The sequence below is a fragment of the Synchiropus splendidus genome, chromosome 5 (assembly GCF_027744825.2).
Source record: "Synchiropus splendidus isolate RoL2022-P1 chromosome 5, RoL_Sspl_1.0, whole genome shotgun sequence".
Classification (NCBI taxonomy): Eukaryota; Metazoa; Chordata; class Actinopteri; order Syngnathiformes; family Callionymidae; genus Synchiropus; species Synchiropus splendidus.
The window spans coordinates 32,065,677-32,079,428 of record NC_071338.1 but is presented as its reverse complement, the minus strand read 5'-3'; the positions used below and the strand labels follow the sequence as shown (position 1 = coordinate 32,079,428).

At 50.1% G+C, this 13,752-nt stretch overlaps 1 protein-coding gene across 2 annotated transcripts in view; it reads right to left on the bottom strand.

Annotated features, from left to right (window-relative positions):
* The window catches only part of atosa (atos homolog A), a 29,488-nt gene that overhangs the window by 1,473 nt on the left and 14,263 nt on the right, over nt 1–13,752 (bottom strand). For both annotated transcript variants that reach the window (XM_053866795.1, XM_053866794.1), the window contains exons 2-11: nt 7,245–7,429; nt 6,255–6,451; nt 5,946–6,071; nt 3,981–5,799; nt 3,776–3,901; nt 2,958–3,049; nt 2,332–2,428; nt 1,059–1,217; nt 916–984; nt 40–239 (exon numbers count right to left, since the gene is read on the bottom strand). In XM_053866795.1, the coding sequence (XP_053722770.1) occupies nt 40–239; nt 916–984; nt 1,059–1,217; nt 2,332–2,428; nt 2,958–3,049; nt 3,776–3,901; nt 3,981–5,799; nt 5,946–6,071; nt 6,255–6,451; nt 7,245–7,429 (3,070 nt within the window). The remainder of the gene's footprint in view (nt 1–39; nt 240–915; nt 985–1,058; nt 1,218–2,331; nt 2,429–2,957; nt 3,050–3,775; nt 3,902–3,980; nt 5,800–5,945; nt 6,072–6,254; nt 6,452–7,244; nt 7,430–13,752) is intronic.

Here is a 13,752-nt window from a genome sequence, read left to right as displayed (position 1 = left end):
CGGCCATCTTTAGCCTCAACCCGGCGAAGACAGCCGTACCTCAGGTGGATGAGGTAGCGTAAGGTGCGGCCCTGACCCAGAGTCAGGGGTTTCCTGCTCATCTGATGGTTGATGTCGCGACGCACAGGAACAGAAAAGGTCCTCTGGCGGAGGAAGGTCTGGTGTCCGGCGGGCATGCTCCGTAGGTCGTACATCACCACGAACATCTTCACCACCGTCTTGTTGGGGTTGAATAAGGTCTGCGTGCAAAGGACACCACACGTCAACGCCCTCGCGCACATGAGCTGCCAATCACGAGGCGCCCAGCAGCGAGTCTCTCCCCACAGAACAGCCTCCATGGCTGGTCTACAGCAGGGGTCGCCAACATGGCGCCCGCAGAGACCAAGGGAATCATGAAAGAACCATCTTATTATGTTTGATTATTGTGCTGATATTGTGCTCTGCCTCTGACTTATCTGCATCTGTTTCTCACAGGGAAGGCAGGAGAACCGTAACTGGAGGGCTTTGACTTGTTTAGGGGACAAACAATGTGGCTAAACCGCTGTGTCACACCTGCTCACACACTCTCCAGCATGTTTGCCTGCATGAGACGTGAACAACCTGTTTGTAACCTTCGACAACTTTACAAGGAGCGCCGACTTGGGGAGGCTTTTATGAGAATTCCTAACGTTTGGCAGCTGTTTTCTGATCACTCCAACGCATGAGCTGCACGACACCACCCTTGGGAACCGTGTATCGGAGGAGCGGAGGTCACGTCTCTACGAGGAGAACATGCTGTGATGGCAGCGCTTCCACCTGGGAGTTGTTATACCACACCCCGCCACCAGGGGTCTCCCTCCGCCTCCCGCGGCTGGTGGCCATGCAACTCTTCAATCATAACAAGTCCAACATTTAATGGGACAGAAAATAATTTACCACTTGAATGGTTCCTGATGGAGGCACGCGGTAGCCTCGCTTCCCCAGCGACTCCAGGTTGATCACACCCTGCCGACCACACACACAGCACCGCGTCAGACAGACAGAAGGGTTTGGAACAGACGGATGGTCGCCGCGCTCACCATGTATGGCGAGGGAGCGTTGTCGTCCGAGACGCTGTAGAAGGACACGTCCACAGGTAAGGTCAGGTGACTGGGGCAGAACGAGCCGCTGGCCCCCACCTCGGCGGCGAAACCCTCGACGGTCCCTAAAGGCTCCAGGCGGTAGTTCAGCACACATTCCTGCACAAACAGGACCATTACAGCAGCCGGCTCTTCTCAAACTACCACACAGAGCTGATGGCAAAGGCCTTGGACGTTTGTGAGATCTGAACACAGTGCGATCTGACAGGAAATACGACCGCCATGTTGTGATGTCAGCAGAAGGACACGCTGCAAATGGCCTACCACCACAACACGCGGTGGAAGGGTTAGCAGCAACAGAAACATCTGACCAGGTGGTGAGAGCCAGGAGACGATGACAAGAACACACACGCTAGTGACATGGTAATTACCAGAGACAGTGTTGAGGCGCTAGTTTGTTCAAATGCTGATGAACAGGTGCTGTTTTTGACTGCAATGCTACACTAAAACTTGAGCTCTCACCTGCATGTGATGCATGGAAACACCAAGTTTGGGTTCCGACTGACTCACAACAGAAATGTTTAGTCGTGCAGGGTTGATGAGGTTTCAGGAAACAGTGTCCTGATTTTCAGAGGCCACCAGAGGGTGCTGTCTGCTGTAAAATGTTTGGATTTGAACAACTAAGTCAATGAAGCTTCACATCATTTCTAAACCAAGAGCGCCATCAAGTGGCCTCAGAAAATCAGGTCACGGTTTCATCAACCCTGCAACACTGTTTCATCTCATCCACCCATCACTTATGTCTAGATACGTCACACAAACAGAGAGTCAAAGCTCAGTCAGATGACAGGACTGTGACTCTCATCAGGAATGTAACAAACTCTGGATCTGTTGGACAAATCAGAGCGCGACGTCGGTGAGTCAGACAGGACAGCAGCAGCCCGGACGCAGGGACAGGCGGGATAATGTTCATCCACTTGTTGTGTCTTTAGGGGAACTGGAAACATCCCAATCAGTTTTTGAACATAAACCTGCCCCACATTGCAACAGGATCCTAAACTTCCAAGAAACTTGGACACCGTCGCTGCAAAGCTTCTGTGTTCTTGTGAACTATGTGGCTTATATTTATTTATTTAAATAACTACTCAGATCGTCCAGATGAATGACTTGATGTTTTGCCAAACATGTCATGGGCACTTCAAATCAAGACTCAGCCTCCACACATCATGAGGGATGAGCAACACACAACGTGATCCCAGTCATCGTGCGGTACCTCAAAGTTTCCCAGAAGACTGAGGCTGGCAGGAGGGGCGCTGGCACTGAGCAGCTGCTGGGACTCCTCTGTGTACGCCTCTCTCTTCGGACACACTCTGAGGCGAGAGCAAAGACAGTATATTCAGCTTGACACTTTCCCAAGCAGCGTCAACGTTCATCTTCCACAGTGCAATCCCGGCCTGTTGAAACATCTGCTCTGTGAAACCAGCGCGGAGCTCACACCCACGTGTGTGTGCGTGTGTGTGTGGGTGCTGCCACCCAGCTCGGCCCGTGATTTACTGCAGCAGTGCGAGTGTCATGGCAGCACAGGCAGGTGGCAGATGAGAGGAACTGACAGTGGACAGGCGTGACCGGACCTCAGCAGGCTGAACAACACCTGCATTGTCCGAGCGCACAATGCTTCCACTGTTCACCCCAAGCACAATAGAGGGAAAACAACATGAAGTCCACACATCATCTCAGCTGATGAGGTTTGATCGGCACTTTGAGCTATTGATCCTAGTGGGCCTGTAAAGCAGAGCCGTTCTCTCAACAACAGTGTCCCAGAAACGGCTTTCCTCAGACACTCAGAAAGTGGCATCACTTTCATCTGAAATCAAAGCACAACAGAAGCTAATGAATCACCTTTTTCCAGAGGCCCACGGCAAAATCCCCTTGTAGCCGGCCAGAGACGAGTCCAGGTCGAAGCAGCCGGTCTGATTTTTCCTCTGAGGAACCTGAAGCAGTCAAAAATTTGACATTTTAATATTTTTAAAAAAGGAAAAGTAGACCCTGATGATGATCAAACTATAGACTTGAAGACTTGAGTTCAGCTAAAGGCCACTGCTGACATTGTTAACAGGACCAAAGCAAAGCAAAACTCATCACAGAGGTCGACAGCTCTAACTTCTAACTGCATGTTTCAACTCGGACTGAATATCTTGCTGCTCGGGGGAAATAAAGACACTTGCCAACTTGTTTTTGGAGCACCTCTGTGATCACATGGCCTGAAACTGTGGTATGTTCCTGCTCCATGGTGTAATTCATCTGTCGGTACGATGGTAAACCTGTGTAGCTGTTGCAGGTTCCAATAAAAAGTGTCAGTAGACGGTGCACCTTGCCAAATGATATAGTTTCACAGCACGTTTTATGGCGGCTCTTTCTTTTCACTCTTCTTCCTATCTCACCTTTAGCTATCTGACAAGGGGACAATAAAACAGAATTCAAAGTCTGTGTGTGTGTGTGTGTGTGAGTGCTTTGTTATCTGTTGTAGTGGGGAGCGATTGTTGACAAAGCGCCTCCTTGTGGGGACATTTTTGTTGGTCCCCACGAGGCAAAGCCTCATTTTGAGGGTCAAAATTGGGTTTCAGTTTGGTTAAGGTTGAGAGGCTGGGGAAAGGGTTATGGTAATGATGGCCCTCACTAAGATAGAAAGACAAATGGTGTGTGTGTGTGTGTCGTACAGGGCTGGAGAGCAGAGGCAAGCCAGTGCAGGGGTGAAAGGCCTTGGTCGCCGTGGCGTCTAATGAGTGTCGGTTCTGCTTCTTCCAGGTGTTGCAGGGGTGCAGAGGGGAGGGGCTGTGTGTGCGCTGCAGGACATGAAGAAAGAGAATTTTACTCGGCGCGGGAAAGCCATCACACTATGAGCGCGCTCAGAGATCATCGTACCAGAACAGTCACATGGGGAGCGGAGTCCGCCGCGGGACTGCTGGGACATCCAGACCTCTTGGGCGCCTGGTTTTCATCCCGGAAATCAGGAGCTTGACCCGATGGACACGCCTGAATCTGGGACTGTGGATGAGGCTTACTGTGGTTGTGGCTTATGCTGGAGTTGGACGTTAAGCTGGAGTCGCTGCTCATCCAACTGCAGATTTGAGCGGCTCTTGGCCGGCGGTCAGGTGGAGGGGAGGCCGGAGGGCTTGCATGGCTGCTGGTTGTCTGGACTAAATGCTTCTCCCAGGTGGGAGTTTGTAAACGCTGACCAGCCTGGAAAGGTGACCGGCCTGTACATGAGGGTTCTTCAAGTGTAAAGTGAGCACCATTGTGGGCCCTGGGAGAAGGGCCATCAGTCTCCGCATCAGTCTGTGGCTCCTTTGTGCAAACAGGCAAATGTGTGGTGTGCGTGTCCCGAGGAGGGTCATGGCTGAGCGTGTGGCCGTTGGAGCAGCCGTTGGAGGCGGTGGGGGAGTAGGTGCGCACCGTGTGGGTGACGGTGGTGGTGAGCGTGTGGTGCAGGGGGCTGCCGCTCCTGCTGTGGCGCGGGGACAGTGAAGGGACCGAAAGTCTTTCCTGAATGAGTCGGGTGATGTCCTGGACCGCCTGAGCGATGAGCGAGTTCTCCTTGTCCATCTGCTGCTCCTTCTCCTTGGCCTTTTCCCTCTCCACGTTCTTCTCCGGGCCTCTCTCAGGGGCCTCGGTCATCTTCAGCTTCCTGCAGGCCACGGGTTTCGGGGAGGAGCACTCTCGCTTGTGGAAGGAGGGGTCCGCCACCGGGGTGCTGAAGGGAGTGGGCCACACTGACCCCACGGAATCATGCTGCGGTACTTCAGGCTCTTTGGTTTTACTGGCAGTTATGTCTTCGTAGTGACTGCTCCACATGGCTTTGGGGGGATTCTCTGAGGAAAAGAGTCCGGGCGGCAGGGGCGGCGCGGTGGGGTCGCAGAAGTTGAGCCTCTGTGCGATGCGGGCAATAACTTCCTGCCGCTCCTGCAGCAGCGAGCCAATCAGGGGGTTCGTTTCGCTCGCAGCTGGCCGGGGGGAGGGGCAGCGAGCCTGCTCGGCCAATGAAAACGTCTTAAAGGCTTTCAGGGGCTCAGGGATAGAGCCCTTGGATTTCTCATTGCAATTGGTGCCAGGCCCAAAATCCTCAGCAGGATCAGATGAACCATTGAGGGCAGTGTAGAGCCACTTCCCTGCTTTACTGGACGGAAGGGGGGAGGGGGTGTTGGAGCACGAGGGGGTGGGGGAGTGACAGGATCTACGAAACAGTGGGGAGCCAAGCCGCTGGGGGGTGTCGACCGGCGGAAGCTCTCCGTTCTGATAGGAGCTGTTTTCAACGGGCTCCTGCACCTTCTTGGCGTAGGGCGGGGCCGCAGGGGGGTGCGGGACGCTGTTGATGGGGATGTTGTTGATGGGGAGGTTCGGAATCGGGAGTCCATTGAGGAGGAGGCCGGACATTGTCCCGGGGCTCTTGGTAAAAAGGCTGGCATTGTGAAGGTGGTTGTCTTTACCAGGGTCCTGGTTCTTCTTGAGGGTGGGCAGGCCACCGTGGCTGGTGAGGCTGGGGCTGAGGCCCGGGGTCTTGCTGTAGAGAGGAGGCAACCCGGTGTGGATGCTGCAGGCCAGCGTGGGGTAGGTGGGCTGGCGGGGGAGCGACTGCACTCGGACCTGCAGCGCCACACTGTGCGACACGTTGGGGATGGGGAACACATGTTCAGACGGCGGCTGGGAGAACTTCCACTCAAGCTCCTCGTCAGCAGCACTGATCCTGTGAGGGACACAGCAAACCTGGATCAGTTCTGGGAGCAACGGTCCGATCACACGACCTATGAGCGCAGATTCAAACCGCTCGACAAGCCAGAAGCCAAACTGGGTCTGAGGGAAACCATCTCAAAGTCACGGGCCATGTCTGACCTGTAGAGGATGTTTCTGGGGACGATGCCATGGGAAGCACTGAGCCAGGCGCTGAGCTGGGAGAAGAAGACGTACGAGCGCACGGCCAACAGCAGGGTCTTCTCCTCGATGAAGCGGTCGCCGCTCCTTTACAGAAACACATGAATGAAAACAAGTTGTGCCACTAAGACAGGTCGGTGAAACTAAAGGTGAACCAGTGGATAAAATATACTGCAAGCTTAGCATCATCATTTCAGAAGGGTTTCTCAAAAAGACAGTCATCTCTACAGCCTTTACTGTCGTCGCTGTTGCTCTCAGTGTGGCTCTTACTGTCTTGGAACCGGTTGCAGGGTCCATCTCTCCAGCAGCAGAGCATCTTGTTTGATGACCGGGTCGCTGATGGGGTCACTGGGTGGGCACTCGTCGCCGTAGCAACAGTCTGGCAGGAGCATGACCTCGATCATGATGGGGATGCTGTTCCTCCAGAGCAGGATCACCTCTGAACGGGTCCGCCGAGCCTGCCGGCACTTGACACACACACGCAGGGACAAAGGTAAGTCGGGTGACTGTCCCTCTGTAAATGTTAACAGGAGACATTTGACACTACACCGTTGGTGTCAAGGATGAGGCCCGGAAGAGCTGCACAGCTGGCAACAAGCCATTCAGGTCACACCCCAGACAACAACTGAATTGATCCCCTATTGTCTCGTAGAATATAAACTCAATTAAAAACGGTTTTTCAATATTGTCATCTGTCTTGTAGGAAGCATGAATCCATTACAAGCGAGAGCCTGTTTACTTCAGCGTGACTTTGTTTTGCCTCCTTAACAGCACAGCACGCCAGCGTTAAATATTAATGTCGCTTCTAAACAGCTCCTCAGAAAGACTCCAGCGAACATCCCTGGTTCAGAGAAGGTCCTTGTTTCAGGCCAGAGGTGCATTTATTACAGTTTCGGCTTTTAATTTTCCCCTTTATTTTGCCAAGCGGTGCCATTCTATTAAAACCCGAAGCACTCACTGAGGGCTATATTTTCTCGATCAATTGAAATTCCCCAACACACACACACACTTTTCTATTTGAGTCTTACTCCTTAAAATATTTTTTAAAAGTTTAGTCATGTGATTACGGATTGAAACGGTTTATTTTTTGTCTCATAAACTCCACTGCTTCAAGGACTTCACTCCCACTGAAAGTGCAGCTCAAAGATTAAACCCCCTTCACTAGGAGACAAAGAACACCCTCTTCTTCAGTCATCCTGTCGGGACACAGACAGATTTAAAGAGACACTCCACCATTTTAATGATCTACTGCTGGGCTACCTGGGGCACTTTGTCGCTGCATTCGTGCTTGTGGAGAGGCGGCATTGCTGACTGAGCCGGTGGACAATGCAGCCCCTCAGTCCTGCCCTTGACGGAGTATTCCGGGGTCCGTCCCTCTGTGATCAGCAGGGTCAGGAACACCAGGAACTCCTCCGCATCGTACTCGAAAAACTCCTCCGTTGCATCTGTGGAAAGCAAAGACCAAAGTAGGACAGTTGGTGAACCCAGAGGACGAGGAGATTCTGCCGAGCAGGCGAGTCGGAGACAAACTGAATCAATTCAAAGAGCAATAACAAAGTTGATCAGCGTGTGACTGTGAGCATGTGAGCCGCTCATGTTGATCATTTACGTTAGACGTGGTCGGCTTGTTTAGGGAGGGAGGAGGGGAAGCTAGAGGCAGCTGGTGACAGCTTCTCCAGTTGACTTGGAGCACACACACACACACCTTCTGTCACTTTGCTGAGGGTGAAGTGAGTACTCGAACTACAGGAAGAGTCCTGTCTGTCACACCTGTCCTACAGACCTGGCAGGGCATTACCAAAGTGCCTCACTCATTATACTGTTATTACACAACAAAGACAAGCGGAGCATTGAATGAACAATGGCTTCTACAAAGCCATTTAAATAAAAAACACACAACAAAGTTGAGGAAAACTTGGTAAAAAGTAACTCATTTTACGCTGATCTTGTGTCTCACGTGTCTTCATTACATGTTGACAGTTGTTGACTTAACTTCTACTAGAATAACATGACAAAACCACATGTGAAAATCAAACTCAACTATTTTGAAACGATGTTCAACCGGAGCTGTAACATAGGTCCTTTCCCCTGAAAGAACTTTGTTCCACACAGAGCTCAGTGGGAACAAGTATATTTAGGGTAAGATTGAAAAGCCCAGTCTCCAGTGCTCCTCTAGAGGAAACTCCCAGAATCCCACAGGAGGTCAGCTGAGGCACACTGGATTGCAGTCTCAGATTTTTCTACAAACAGAACCAGCCAATCCGAAGACCGTGACCTACCTTGTCACCTCTCAACTCAGTCTTGCCCGTTTGGTTTAATAAAATCTGGCAAACAACCGAGCGTCCCATGTTCTCCCCCCGAGTTCCAGTCCCTCATAAGACGAGTGGAAAACACGTCACCCTCCTCCCGTCAGGGTTAAAGTGCCAGTGACATAGTCCCACTCAGCTGCAGGCGTGTGCGCCTTGACCCGCCCCTGCTGTATGTATGTGCATGTGTGTGTTGTCAGCCAGCCACTCACATACATTCCTCTCAGGGAACTCCTCCTTCATGCCTCAGAGCTGCAGCAGCACGTGGAGAGAAGTGCAGCTCAACACAAAACATGAGGAGGGAGAGAGGGGGTCTGTTCGGCAGCTGTAGGCTGAGAGCGTGAAAGGGATGGAGGGAGACGCACATAGAGGACGTACTCCTTCATGTGAACAGGAGCAAAAACATTTGGAATTTTAGATATTTCACATCATTCGCCTCACTGTAGATTCCTAAACCGGTGTGAGAATGTGGATGTTCTTTCCGATCCCGTCCTCTTTCCTCAGAAACCCCAGTCATCTATGCCACACTAGAGTTCAAGAACATATCATTAGTTTGGTACAAATGAATATGAAAACCCTTTATAATTCACTGCCTTGGTCCAGGATGTGAAATCCTTGGAAGAAGTATGGTGTCACTGAGAGCTGTGGGGACACAAACAATCCATCCAGCTCTAAAATGGACACATGACTTTTTTCCGCCCCGTGTGCCTCGCACTAACTTATTATGGCCATGGGCGAAGGCCAGGACTTGCTTTTACAAGAGGTGAGAGCAAAGCGTTTGGTCGCAGAGCCAGCTGGATGGAGGATTTGGGTAAAAGGTGAGTGACACCAGAATGTATAGAGCAACTAGAAAAACAAGGCAGTGAGCGGTGTACATGCCTCCTTTACACACACACACAAACAAAAACGGTCTCAATCGTGACAGTTGTCAAGGTGTCGAGTTGCTTTCTAGGAAAGGAAGAGCAGGGAACCCTCCACCCTTAAGAAGAAACCTATAAGACACTGAGGTTCACAGCCATGAGCCGAGTGAAAACGCTCAGTGTACACACACACACACACACACACGTGCAGAGCAGGACAAAGGAGCAGTGATGGCTGCTTTGGTAAAGGGGCCCAGCTTGCAGTCGCATAGATGAGAGCTGTCATTCTCCAGGGCAGTGACTGAATAGAACATTCCTACAAAGCCTACACACACGCACGCGCACTGTAAAACAAAGCTCAGATGAATGCGGCCAGGCGATCAAGATGCAGGGCAAGGCGCAAGGGTGGAGAACTTTCCATTCGCCTTTGTTTTGATGGGCGATCAGAAGTTGGACGGTCATGAAGCCCAGCATCCTGATGTCTCAAGGCTGCACTGTTTCCACACAGAGCTGCGGATGCCGGAGTGGCTTTCTATGTTAACATTCGCAACTACATTTTCCTGCCGACTTGATCAGCACTTTTACGACAACCATCGTCAAGATTAAACAGTTTCAGTTCAGGAAAGTTCTGAACCTCTCTTGAAAACAATGTGGGCCACATATACTGTACATGACAGGTACGGTTTCTTTTGGACAGAACTGTTTTCTACACATTTAAACATATTATTTTCACTGACAGATTTTCGGTTTTAGTGTACTAGTTTCCCTGCACGGACACTAACTCACTGAGGACGTGACCTTCAACTTGCTGGTGCTATAAGTCCTGAAAACAACGTCTAAAGGTATGTTCAAAAACAAAACACGGACTGGTGGAACTTGTCTCAAAGCCTCACATGACTTTTAAACCGAATGCGCCCCCTACTGAACTATAAAAATGTGGACACCATTGATGAAGCCTCCTCAGCCCATCTGTACCTGAACCTCAGGGTTGTTGGTTCCCGGTAGTGATCGGTAGATGAGGTATCATGAAACAGTACTGCAGGGTTGACGAAACAGTGTCCTAACTTTCAGAGGCCTTTACATGGCGCGTTCGGTTTAGAAATGATGGGAGGATTCATTGAATTCGTTGTTCAAGTACATTTTACAGTACAACAGCACCATCAGGAAACGGTTTCACGAAACCCCATGGAGCCTTCAATACAGTGTCATGAAACCTCATCTAGCCATCACTAGCTTCCGGAAACTACACGACTTCTGCCAGTCTCAGAAGTAGCATTTAAACTGTCGGGGGTGGGGTTAGATACATGTCCGTGACACAGTTCCTCTTCTTCCTCGCCAGCTCTCTGACTGAATACACAACTGCCACTTGCTTCATACACTCTTTCAATCCTCACATAGTATTCACCTAATCAGCACAGACACTACACTAGCTCTAATAAAAGCTTTGCCGGCAGCATGAACACCAGTGGCCCAAACCAGCAGAGAAGCCTGTTTATCTTCTAATCTCAGCAAGGTCTTTTCAGCCTCTGTCCCGGGACAAGGGACACACCGATGCTAGCAACCACCACGATCGACTTCGCTCCTGTTCTGCGTGTTATTGGTGAATTTACCACTTAAGTCGCAGTAAAATCTGGGCTTTTAAGTTCAGCAGCAAGTTCAGGCTGCAACTGCTACGTTTGATACTCTGAACATGAAACGGACAGAAGCTGTTGCTGTAAACAACACGTCTCTCTCAACAGTCATGCAACAGTGTGTGTCGCACATAATCGTGCCTTTAAACTGACTTAAATCCACAAGCAAGTTCACTAACAAGAGAAAAAGTTACAGGTACAGCAGATTCCATTTAATATTTGAGGCTGAAAAATACTCAAATCTACAGAAGAAGTAGCCGCATGTGAGATCTCAGTCATTACTGCACTTTGTTTGAACAGATATCCTCACTTTATCGTGACACCAGTGTAAACATCTGCCAGACCAGGTGGGTTCAAGGTTCAACTTGTCCTCACTCCTCCACTTAACTTTTCACAGCCCCAAAGCAGTAAAGACCTGCCAGCACAGGAGTGTTGAAAGCCTTCACTTTTCCCCCCTCCGTCTCTGTTTACTGTGACGGAAAACTAACTTTACCCTCTCAGGCAAAAAAGTAATTTAAAATGACAATTTCTTGTCGTTTCTGGCTGGGACGAAAGCAGCTAAAAGCCCTGCTGGCAGAAAACAAACAGAATGCATTTCCATTTAAATCGGGAATAATCAGCTTTAGGTTTGCGTCTTTAATTCAAAAGGGCGGCTCTCGTACCAAGAGCTGCACCAGATAACGTCCACTCAATAATCATTGTGCTTCCAACAGAATACAAACAAAGAGCAATTTAAAATTCATGTTAATTTTATCTCATTCTTTGTAAACTAATGACAATAGAGAGGCTCTCCACAACATCAGCCTCAGTGGAAAAGTTGCTGTGCGAGTCGACCCTCGCAGGAGTCGTGTGACATCAGCTGGTTACTTAGTTATCACAGACAAGGAAAGGTAACCATCCATCTTCCAAATCGGACGGCCGTGTTGAGCAGCACGTAGGTGTGTGTGTGCGTGCGTCGTGGATGAGAATGAGGGCACCGACACACAAGGGAAACGGTAACTTCATCTGGAGTGTGACCTCTGCTATGGTCTCTCCACAATGTCAGTGTGAATTACGTAACGGTGGAGATTTAGATGAAGGCATAGTATTATTAGATCTGTGACTGGCTGCCACCAAGTGTTACTGGAGTGCTGCCTGCAGATCAGCTGGTTTGCCCTCTAACACACACACACACACACACACACTGACGCACGCACACCTCGCGGCTGTCTGAGGACAGCAGCTCTGTGAGTAGCTATGTGGGATGGAAAAAGGCCTGCAGGGGAACAGCAGAGGTGTCAGCCCTGAGCAAACACACCAAAACACACCGAGCGGCCATTCGTCATTGCGTAACGCCGGCTAGCATGGCACATGCGAGCAGCCCCGGGCCTGGCTTCAGCTATTGTGTACAGAAAACAGTCCGCTCGGTTTTGCACAAAGATGATGGCTCCATGTGAGCAGGGACAGATGGGGCAGAAGCAGGGGGAGCGAGCCAGAGTTGGAGATGAGACATTTATATAAGCCGACCCATTAATCTGAGCGCGGTGACCACACAATCGCCGCGCTGGCTGGTCCTCTCTGCGGAGCCTCAGCTCGCCACGTTCATGTACACACACGGCTCATTTAAATGCTATGCCAGTTCCCATATGGCAAGAACCACCCATCCTCCGCTGCTCAGCGAGGAGGGATGGAAGGGTGCCATTTGTTGATGGTCACGTACCGCTGCTTCCTCCATATGACATCCATGCTTGGGCTCGCAGGAGACAAAGGCCAGAGAGAAATGACGGGAGCACCACAACGATGAGCTCATCCGCCTTCAACGTGGAGGTTATGACAGACGGAGGGAGTTTATTGGGTGAAAGGCAGCAACAGGAGAGCTCACAACTGTCGGCGGATATTGCAAGACGGAGGGGTTTAAATAACAACAGCAGGGCTGCACTTTGCTTGAAAGACCAGGATAAGTCGATATGAGCCGATGTTCACCGCAGCTAAAGGGAAAAGTGAAGCTGCCGTCCCTCAGCTGTGTTTATGTAAAATCAATCCAAATGTCAAACATAACACTGGGAAAGTGTACTGGATTTATTTTTCCACTCCACGTCCCGGCTTTCTTCCACTCTGACGGGCAAAATGTTGAGCTATGAACTTCACACAACGATCGGGCGGAAGAGAATCTCAGGATAACAGCACTGACAAGACATCGCAATATAATAACTTCATGTTTGTGACATTGAAATACAGGCACCACTGGAAAACTGCAGGAATATTTTGTTGTGGCTTAAGAAATAGATCACAGTCACAAAGTTCCCTCCTCAAGTTTCAATATCTGAACCGAGGCGTGAAAGCAATTCACCATAAAGCAAGCATCTCTCACCAGTCCTCAAAATAGGGCATTTTTGGCCACAACAACCAAAAAAAAAAGATCCATGAAATCCTGGAGAGACTATCCTGGTGCTACTTCTCATTGCCAAATGGGCCCAGTTGAGGTGATCCATACATTGTGTGAGGATGCCACTCACTCTGCTGTCTTCCTGGAATGTAAAGCCAGCTGAAGACGGCTCGGCAGATCAGGACCAGGTGGACAGATTACACCCCCTCCGGCCCGAGAAGGTCTCAGGATTATACTGCGAGAGCTGGCTGAAGGAGATGCTGAAAGGTAGACCTGCAATATCCTGTTTGAAGTTTTGGCCTATTGAGCTAGCAGCGATTTTCACTTTCATGATGAATGGCAGATGGAAAAAAAAGTAGGGCTGTCAGCAAGTTAAAAATGTAATCTCAATTTATAGCAGAAACAATGAGTTAACTAATGATTCCTGGGAAATATCTTTGTTCTAAAGATGTTGTTAACACCAGAGGGACCAGTCCAATGTAACGCTCTGTCAGCATGTTGTTGAGCCTCTTCATTCGAAAGAACGTTCTTGACAGTATCAACAAGTTGTGTCGGGCTGTTGGAGTACGCAAATGTTAAGATGAGGCAAGCACTTTCTTTAAGCTA